This window comes from Osmerus eperlanus, chromosome 17, assembly GCF_963692335.1.
Source record: "Osmerus eperlanus chromosome 17, fOsmEpe2.1, whole genome shotgun sequence".
Lineage (NCBI taxonomy): Eukaryota > Metazoa > Chordata > Actinopteri > Osmeriformes > Osmeridae > Osmerus > Osmerus eperlanus.
In genome coordinates, this window is record NC_085034.1 from 10,226,827 (window position 1) to 10,237,537 (window position 10,711).

The window sequence follows — 10,711 nt, forward strand, 5'->3', positions numbered from 1 at the left end:
CAACATACCTTCAACCCTAACCTACCAATACCCTGTTCTGACCCGGACTCACCCTCCATATGAGTCCAAGTCCAGGTCTCCCTGAACTGGAACACCTCTAGTCCTCCTGAGATCTCCACTATCATCCAGCAGCCCCTCTCTGTCTCCCCATTTCAGTCCACCATCACAAGATTGAGTAATATCACATCTCTACCTTTCTTACCTTCCCTGATACCACTGTCACTCCACATCCTCTTGATAGCTTGTGTGGTGCCCTCCTGTACATTACGGGAAGGTTACAGTGACTGAAAGCCATAGGAGAAGGTAGTGTACAACCTTCATATCATGTCAGTTATTTATTAGGCCAAACGGAAATAACAATCTCCACGACATGCACCAAATATGCAGACACATTCTTCCACAGCACATATGAGTATCCTGAAGATTCCCCACAGGTGAACTTAAACAAAGTCCCCACGTGGTTTGAGCAGGTTTCATCACTGTTCCTTTCTACTTTGGCACCCGTAACGCTGTTAATGGAGAGGTCCTTTTCCACAGTCTTTAACTGTAGTCTTCAGCACAAACCAGGTTTTTCCTGCACACAACTCTAACACCTGCTACAAGCACCAGTGCTCGCTATGCTGGTCTACCAAAGTTCACCATCTTAATGTGGTGCTATCTACTGTGGATCAGTAATGATGATGTCTGGTCAGTCGGAGCCTTTGCATAATTGAATTACAAAACAATGGTCCATAACTGAGATGATACAGGCAGGCAGATATAAAGATAGAGAGGCAGACATACAGAGACAGACAGGCAGGCAAGCACACATAAGCTATATTTTAGTTAGACACTGTTCCAGCATGTTCACATAGCTCCCAAACTGTGATCTAGCTGGCCCCTGAAACCACCAGTGTACCTGTGTTTTATGTGCAGGACAAATGTGCAGAAGAGGAAGTTTTTTTATACTTTTTTTACTGTACCAGTACGGTACAGTTTGGTTGTCCTCCTCTCCACCCTTCCATTTCTCTGTCTCTGTCTCTCTCTCTCTCTCTCTCTCTCTCTCTCTCTCTCTCTCTCTCTCTCTCTCTCTCTCTCTCTCTCTCTCTCTCTCCCTCTCTCTCTCTCAATCTCTCAATCTCTCTGTGTCTCTCTCTCTGTCTCTCTCTTTGTCACTCTCTCTGTCAACTGGAAGCCAGTGTGTGCCACTTGTAGCACACTGTTAGTGGTTGGCTCCGGGTCCCGGGCAATTACACACCCAAACGTTGTCCAATCAGCCACCGCCGTGTCCAGCAGGTTACGCCACCGGTCTGCCGCTACCCGCCACTGACGGCGTGGAGGTTGTGGTGGTGGCTGTGTTGAGATCTAGGTCAAATGCATGGCTTTAATGGTGGTTGAGGGTTGGGTGGGGGTTGAAGTTGGGGGTGGGACTAAGGGATGCTTGTGGATGTTGGCCACACATCTGTACGTGGGACTGTGTGTTTGTGTGTGTGCATGTGCGTGTGTGTGTTTGTTTGTTTCTAAGCCATTTCCTGTAAGGTGACTTTGAGTCTAAGTACCATCCTGCTTTCCGCCCATCCCTCCATCCCCCCATCCCTCTCTCTGTTGTGAGTGTGAGGAGAGGGTCAGCTTATCATCAGTGTGCTTGCAGAGCTGAATCAGCCATCCATATTATAGCTAATGGGACAGTGTGATTAACGTCCTCTCATTTCCCGGGGAACAGCCATTCAGACTGCATCCTCCAACACACACACACACATAAAAGCAAGGACAGTAAAACTGAAATCATGTGGTCGCTATCACGACTTGGCTGGCCTCTGTTAGGCTATTATAAGGCATGACCTCTATTCTTTCACAGACTGTCCAACAACACTGAAAACACACCCAAATTGCAAACTTTCCAATATTCCAGGCATCTCTACACACTGGAGCTAAACCGTATTAGCCATTGCTAATGCCACTTGCTAATGCTATATGTTAATGCTAGTTGTTAATGCTAGTTTGTGAATCAATAATTTGCTACACCACTGCTTTGCTCCTGATTAGAGACTAGTTAGAAGCGGTTAGTAATGTGGTAATGAGTGAGTAGTTCCCCAAGCCTGCTGTGTGTGGCTGCTTGTTCCACTGTGCCGCCTTCTCTGGACATCCCAGGCAGTTACACGTTGGCTCTGTCTGTGGCTTGAAGGGTCGAGGCATGTGGTGCTGAAAGGAGATATGCAAACACACACACACAGAGCGATGTACACACACACCATAACACACAGACACATACACACAAACTCACGTATTGACGGGACAGACGGACACACACACAGTCCCTCACACACCCACAAACTGAGACACCTTCGCACTCGCACATGGTCACTCACAGACACACAGTCACTCACAGACAGGCACACACACAAAGACACCAGCCCGGCAGACACAGAGAAACACTTCCTTGCCAAATAATGTGTGTATGAATGTGTGTGTGTATGTGTGCCTGCTCTGTTTTCTACCACCCTCACCATGTCAGTGTCAAAGCAACAAACTATCTGGGTCAGTCTGTCTCATTGTTAGACTAAGGGAGATGTTATAAACACTGGAAAATGCCAATGTCTTTGATAGTGCACATATCATTTCTGTGCTGTATAACTACTAGATGATGAGGTTTGTTATGTACTGTCTGCGCACAGGTGGCATGGTAAGAAAGGGTGTGTTCTGAGTTGTAATAATAACACACACACAATTACCCAGCATGATACATGATACATGATTACATTGCCAATCACAATGCAGTCACAATGAATATATACATATTGCAACATTGGCACAGTAAATCAAAACATCCTGGACAATTACCTGGAACTTTGTGTCCATGTGACTTGAAAGAGGAGAACATGTTTGGACAAGATATATTAGTTTAGTTTGAAGAGTCTTCTGGCAGAATGCACCACATTCCTACCAATTCCTGTTTAGGCTTCGCCTTTGTGTTGATCACATGTCAAACCAGTAACATTGTCTGCCTGCTAGTGGACAATAATTGGTTGGTTGGTTGAGTGAGTGATTGGTGTAACTGCATAGTTGGAGGGTAACCACCTGGTCTGAAATAGTACATGTTTGTGTGTGTGTGTGTGTGTGTATGTGTTTGTGTGTTGCTCCCAGATACTGTTGTAGACAAACAGTACGACCCATTACAACGTTATTGTTGCACTGTAGCAGGTGCTGGAGATGTGCATTTGACAGTACGCAAATGTGCCTGCGCTGTAGTGCGTGCGCGCAAAATCAAGTGGATGACCATGAATGCATGTATGGGTAGAATTTACACCAGCTGAACATGCATGTTAAACACAGTCTACGTCCACCAAGGTACACAGAGAAAGAGCGAGAGAGATAGAGAGCGAGCGAGCGAGAGAGAGAGAGAGAGAGAGAGAGAGAGAGAGAGAGAGAGAGAGAGAGAGAGAGAGAGAGAGAGAGAGAGAGAGAGAGAGAGAGAGAGAGAGAGAGAGAGAGAGAGAGGGTGCACTTGCTAGATGAGGCATCCACACGGTTGCTACTAATGTTTACATGTGGGAATAGCAGTTCCCAGGCCTGGACTGCAGCCACCTCAAACTTCCCATGGACCATCACAACTCTGGACGTGATATGTTAGGATGTTATGGGTGAAATGTTGAGTATGTGAATGAGGAACCGATACATGGGTGCCTTGTTCCTGTTTGCATGGTAACATTGGCTAATCAATAAATAGAACATGTGATTGCTTAGGATTTATTAGGACTACAGATGAGTAGTTGATATCTGATATCTGATGTCATTTGTGACAGATTTCTTGATTTCATTAGCTTGAATTCACTGATGTCTCATGTTTGTTAACGGAGAAATGACGCCAATTTCCTGTTTCCTGTTTGTCTAGATCTTACAGGTGAATCTAGTGATGTCCATCCTGTTGTCCGTCATGTTCCTCGCGTACCTCTATGGTATCCAGGCAACCAATATGGATCGGCAGCAGCCAACCCAGGACCCTCTCAACTCCCTCATCATCAAGCTGCTTCAGGCTGACCTGACCAGGGACCGACCCCGACAGGGCCAGGACCAGGGCCAATGGGACAACCATGGGGAGGGCCGGGACAATGAGCCACAGGATAAGCTACCCCCACTGGGCCTGCCAGGCCCCAACAGCCCCTTAGACGACCCGATCTCCCCGGACAGGTGGAGCTCGAGCTCTGTCTCCCAGCCACTCACCTCCCTGTCCTCAGAACTGCTGACGCAGCACAAACGCTACAACTCCCCCCGGGTGCTGCTTAGCGACAGGCTGCCCCTCCAGCCCCCGCCCCTTTACCTCATAGACGACTACACGGGCAGCTCGGACGGCGCTAACAACACAGGCGTCCGCAAGAAGCGCTACGCCGAGCACAAGAGCTACCGCGGCGAGTACTCGGTGTGCGACAGCGAGAGCCAGTGGGTGACCGACAAAACCAACGCGGTGGACATCAGGGGACGTCACGTGACCGTGCTGGGACAAATCAAGACCAGCGCCACGGCGGAGGTCAAACAGTACTTTTACGAGACCAAGTGTCGGACTGCCAAACCCTACAGAAGCGGCTGCCGAGGGATCGACGACAAGCACTGGAACTCGCAGTGCAAGACGTCGCAGACGTACGTGCGCGCGCTCACGCAGGAGAGGAGCACCGTGGGCTGGCGCTGGATACGCATAGACACTTCCTGCGTCTGTGCGTTGTCACGGAAACACCGCAGGACATGAAGCACGGCGGGGGTTGGAGAGGGGGGGGGGGAGAGCTGTACATATAAATTATTATTTAAGTTATATGAAATGCATGTAGTTTATACATGTCTATATATATGATGTGTAAATATATTTGTGTTATTTATTGAAATATTCATCCGAGGAAAAATCTATTCAAAGAAAGACAAAAAAAGACAAAAAGAAAGGACCACCTACGAACTCATAGGAATGACGCCAACTCGCCGGGCTGTGGGGACGTGGCGTGGCGAGATTACGTGCCTTGATTAAGCATCGGTGCAGAGGGCACAGTGAAATCACACAGGTCACGGCTGTAGAGGTCGGCCGATACGGAAGACCGTTCACCAGACAGACACACACACCGAACATACACGCACACACCCACAAACATATCAACGACAGTATTCCTCACCAAGCTCATTGTGTGAAATCATCACTGCTCTGCCAGTTACTGTATGTACTTTTTACTAAAAAGAACATGATTCAAATGTCTTTTAAACATTGATAAACTATTCATTGATATAGCCTGAGGGTATATACCTTCCGCTTTGCTGATTCAACCAGGCAACGTGCCCCGTTGCTTTTTGATAAAAAAAACTACTGAAACTGTAGCATCTTAAACCACACAGGAACTGCATGGCCTTCGACTGGGAACTTAACCGTGACCAGGTTACCAGTCTTTTTGGGGCCAGAAATAGACCCAGATCCAATCTGAGATCTACACAAGTCATTCCATTTCCAGAACACTTTCATGTCATGTGTGTGAAGGTTAAGGGCAGGGTTACATCCCAACCAAGACAGCTGTCATTTAACCAGAGACCCCAGGGGCGAGTGGAAAACTGTTAAACTAGGGGCAGAACAGTGAAGGTGCTATTATTCAGGAGGATTCACTGAACAAGGAAATACCACAAAAAGTGAAACCCATTATATCCAAAATCCCCCCAAAAAAGAATGACCAGAGAAGCTGAAAAAAGGCTGAACTCATGACTGGGTGTGAAGTTTGGGGAGGATTGTTCTCTCCCAGATTCCAAAGTATTAACAACGGCAGTGTGTTGGCGTGAGAGCAAAGGACCTGCCTGTTGATGTGAAACAGCCTAGACCTTAAAGAGACAGACGATGGAACAGAGGTTTGGTTAAGGAGCCATGTTTGACCATTGAGGTCTCAACTGAAACCAATTGTAAAGCTCCAGGCTTCACGGCGGCCATTTTAAGCCACCGGCGAGCCAATAGCAGGACTGGTACCCATTGTGCAACCTTCCCCAACTTCTGCTCTATGGTGTGACCCGTGGCTATTATCCTTGACCAAAGCCTCTCAGAAAAATGTGACCAATTAGACCCCTTTGTTGAGCATTCATTAACCCCACCCACTTTACGCGACTGCATCTCTCTCCAGCTCCCCCACCCCAAACACCCATGTGTGTGAGAGAAACGTAGGACACGTTCTCGTTCTTCGAACAAAATCCTCAGTTGGACAGGGTAGAAATGGCATTTGTTTAGCTGCAAACTGACCGAGGGCAGAACGTGCCATGGGTAATGACATAGCAGTCTTATGTTGGGGCAAAGCTGCCTTAAGGAGATGTACATACGTGCAGAGCTGGGATTTGAGGGGGTAATCTGCCCTCTAAGAGGGCTTACCAATTGGCAGGCCGAGGGGAGGAGATAACAATCTCTTCAGCTGGGGACACTAGAATAAGGCAAGTCTTATTTTTCCATTGTGTCTCGCTAGGTAAACCTGCGCTCCAACGTAGACAAACCCAGAAGTTAACAAGGTGGGAACAGGATTGTGGGAGGGTAACTAAAACGTAACTTGAGATATATACGTATGCTGGAGCTAAAGAGTTCTGTTTAAATCCATTATTGACATCAATGGAAGATCTGCAGGAATGTGGGGTTGTGCGTGCAGGGATGGGGAATCCAAAATGGTTTCCACAGCCCAAAGCTATTCATGGTATTCAGAAGACAAGCCAGAGGAGGATTTACAGGGCAGGAGTTGTCAGTGTTCAGGAGACAGACTGTGTCAGGCTGAAGCTCACGGTTAAACTCTAGATTTGGCACCTGTCAGACTAACTGGTGGCATTGAGATAAGATGACCCAGATTAGCAAGCAACACTAAAAAGGTACCCGCATACCATAGAATTTGAGACTTTCAACAGCCCCCCCCCAAAAGAATTACCAAAATATGACCCCTCACATACCCAATGTGGAACATTTCTTTAAATGGGAATATCAGCACAGAGCACATATTCAACACAGGCCAAAAGACAAGACAACATCACCGATTCTCTATATCAACACACTTCACATAATCTGGAAACCCAGTAGGATTTAAAGCGCTATACTTGTTCGTGTTGTCCTTGGCATCGCTAGACAGCACACTATAAGACCTAAAACATACACTTTGTACAGGCAGATAATGAAACGTTTGTGTAGGCAGCCGAAGGAGGAGTCTAAATTGTGGGCTTCAGGACCTTGGGGGTTAGAGGACATAGGAGGGAAGGAAATTAGAATGTTCTTAACAGAGAATGATTGACAGGTGGGGCTCCTGAGGGGGTGTAAGACCATCTTTGCTTTGTTCCTCAGTGATAACAGCTGGGAGAGATCTGACACGCTGACCACCCACTCTACTGTGTGTGTGTGTCGTAATCACAACTTAGTATGTATGGTGTTCTCGAAGATCCATACAAAGGATGTTTCTATGGGCTAATGAACTACAATATGTCTGAGTGGGAGACAGGTTCACACACACACAGTTTCTCTATAGACTTGACCGCAATGCCTTTTTCTGCAACATGCATTAATGCACAAAGACAGGCCTGAGATCTGGAAGGCACACGACAAGGAACCACAAATATCTTTGCAGAACCCATAAGGACTTGTTGTGGCAGAAATTGCCTCTCCAAAACTCAAAGAACTTCAAGGAACTCCTATAGACAGTCCAGAACTCAAAATATGAAATGGACCTCAACTCTACAACGGGCCTGTGTTCTGCAGTATGGCAATACTGTGGTGATTTATGAAGTTGTAATGTTTCCCTTTATTATTGGATATTAGTGTTGATAAGTCCTGCTGTTGTCCTTCAATCTTCCATTGTTGCTGCTTATTAAACCCCATCAATGAGATCCTTATCACTGGGCTGAAACCAATGCACATAAAACAGGCAAGGACTTTTGCTTTTCGTTCTGCTACCCATGTTCCGAGCTATTTGAAAAAAGTACAAGAATGTGCCAAAACACATACATACACATACACACTTTAAGGAAAATCGAAAAGATTCTTGTGTAACTACCGTTTTCCCATCGTCTCCCCTCCCCTCTCTCCAGACTGCAAGACCACAACTATGAAATGTGACAAAAGCAGATCTCTATTTTCTTTGTAAAAGTCAGGCTCTCAGTCTGTTGGGTGTTTGTTGTTCAGTGAAGTACCCTCTGTTGCTGGCGTGTGTAACTGCCCCGTACCAGGCCCCCGCCCACGTTAGGCTTGTTTGTTTAGTTTGTCGGAGGCATCTCCTCTGCTGCCCATTTCCCTAAACACCCCCCTCCCCTCCCTCCTGGACTCCTGTCTGCTCCGCTGATACTTGAAGGAGCGCTGATCTGAGAGCAGCACTTAAAGACACTCTGTACCCCACCCCCCCACCCCCACATCCCCACAACACCACCAGAAACAGCCGCCTGTCTGTGTGAAATGTCCAAATAAACATATGTTTATTTTCTATGTTTTCTATAACCCTGTCTGATGTGTGTTTTTACACTGTGTAATATCCATGTAGGCCTTCTATACTGCACTATTCCCAGTATTTATCTGAGTATGCCTGTTCCTACCAGCCTGACACTGTTCACCCTCCCCCCCCCCACCTGGCAGCGATGCTTCCTAGTCTGGGGGTATATATTCCCATTTCCCATGAGAAAGAGAGAGAAAGAGAGAGAGAGAGAAGAGAGAGAGAGAGAGAGAGAGAGAGAGAGAGAGAGAGAGAGAGAGAGAGAGAGAGAGAGAGAGAGAGAGAGAGAGAGAGAGAGACAGAGACAGAGAGACAGAGAGAGAGCGAAGTTCCCACAATTCCCACAATGTTATTTCAGTCCTTGTAGGAGCTGGGGTCAAATCCTGAGCACCCTGGCTAGGGTACAGCATGGATACAGCACCAGTCCCATCCCAGTCCCAGTTTGACAGTCCCCCTAGTTCCCCTCCGACAGTAGTTATTGACAGATTTGTTCAACTAAGTCAGTGCAGTCTTGTCCCAGGGCAGCACCAACCATAACCTTGTCGCCTCGCAGCCAGTCCCAGACCCAACGTTAACTTATCCCCAGTCCCATACACTGTTCCAGGCCACCACCCCAGCCAAGGGGATTGGGGTCAGAAGATTGTCCAAACAAAGTTCCTCTTTATGCCTGCCAGGTTCTAAATACGACCACCCTCCCTGAGACAAAAAAAAAAGAAGGAAGTTGAAGTGAGAGGCGGCGCTTTGCTAGCCATATAAAAATACGGTGGTGTGTCCAGCCACTGTGAACCTGAAATAGCAGCGGACAACAGTTAATGAGGACATAAGCCTCTTGCAATGCCGATCTTAGAGGAGTTAAGACTCATCCTTAAGACTGAAAGTCTGTTAGGGCTCCCTCCTGATAAGTTCGACCAAAGAGTTGTTTCAGGTCAACTGACACCTTGCAAAGCTGCAGCTTGCAAGAGTCCATGCTGTGTCGCAGAAGGGACAGCAGATCCTGCATTCAATACCATTCTCATTTAAAACAGGTTACCAACTAAGCCTATACGTTAACACTATGTCAGTAGTAACTAACAGTATATGAAAACTGGTAATAGCTGCCTCAGAAACAATTAAAAAGCAATTAAAGATGCTGTAGAGCAAATTACATGATTTGCTTCTCAGTACATTACACATGAAATGAGTTCCTGAAAGCATGTGCAAAGCGCGAAAACTTTGTCGCACTGAAATGTGGAGTTAGACCGTTGAACAGTTTCTCTCCCGTTTTCAGCTCAGGTTTTGTATAGGCGGGGCAAAAACCCAACCTATCTACGTCACAGCGACCTATCTACGTCAGATCACAGACGGTTGCATTTTGTTACTCAGCTGGTACGATGCAAAGACAAAGTCATTAACACATAAAACACTCAGAGACTGCAGGTAGGTCTGTTCTGATATCTGCAATTGATTGAGCTAGTGTTGCTGTTGTTGCTAAATTCAATACATTCGAGGGGGCGGAGCTTCAGCTCCTTCAGGTGACACGCCCCCCCAGTCTCAAGCAGAGAAGACTGCTGATTTTCAAAGCCTAATTGAACATACTTGTCTGTGTTTTTTTTTCATTCGAATTTGGATGGGTAGTTAACAACACATTCTTCTGTGGTGTGATGAACTTAAAACTAATTTTCAATTCCACTTTACAGCATATTTAAAGCTACTATTATGCTCATTTGACCTTGCAAATATTTAGCTGTTTTTGAGCCAGCTGGCTTTTAGAGGCTATTAAGCACAAAGGAAATCGTTAAAAGCAATGACTGAAAGCCTTGGCAGAGTTGAAATGTACTCCTTGTAAATGTTGCCTTGCAAGGTCTACTCGACCAAAATCAAGCACCAGGCTCCAAAACATCAGGACGATTACAACACATTTGTTCTTTATTTTTTGCTCGTCTCTCTCACGCCATTCCTCGAACCTTGGGTTTTGCGAAGATCTCCGAAGACTTGACGTAACACACTAAACCAGGTACAGTAACAATGTCTTCTGGGAATATCTTTGTGCAAACAAAACAAGTCATGCCTACTCTTTCCCAGCCTTGAGTTGCTCATCTACGCCAGCTTCAACAAAACACATGTTCTGCTACACGGTCCGCACCTTGGCCCCGACCTTCTAAGGTTCGCCCTCGACGTCCATCACGGGTCACCTGGGACTCACAGCACTGTCCTCTGCAGTCACAACATCGGGTCCTGACCTTTCACCCCTGACCCCAGACTCGACCATATATCCCACAGGGACTGGCCCAGGCATC

General features: G+C 46.7%; 1 protein-coding gene across 1 annotated transcript in view; it reads left to right on the forward strand.

The window, feature by feature from the left end:
* The window catches only part of ntf3 (neurotrophin 3), a 16,247-nt gene extending 7,846 nt beyond the window's left edge, over positions 1-8,401 (forward strand). The window contains exon 2 of the mRNA XM_062483454.1: positions 3,872-8,401. Coding sequence (XP_062339438.1) covers positions 3,872-4,720 — 849 coding nt within the window. The 3' untranslated portion in view covers positions 4,721-8,401. The remainder of the gene's footprint in view (positions 1-3,871) is intronic.
* The last annotated feature ends 2,310 nt before the right edge of the window (positions 8,402-10,711 follow it).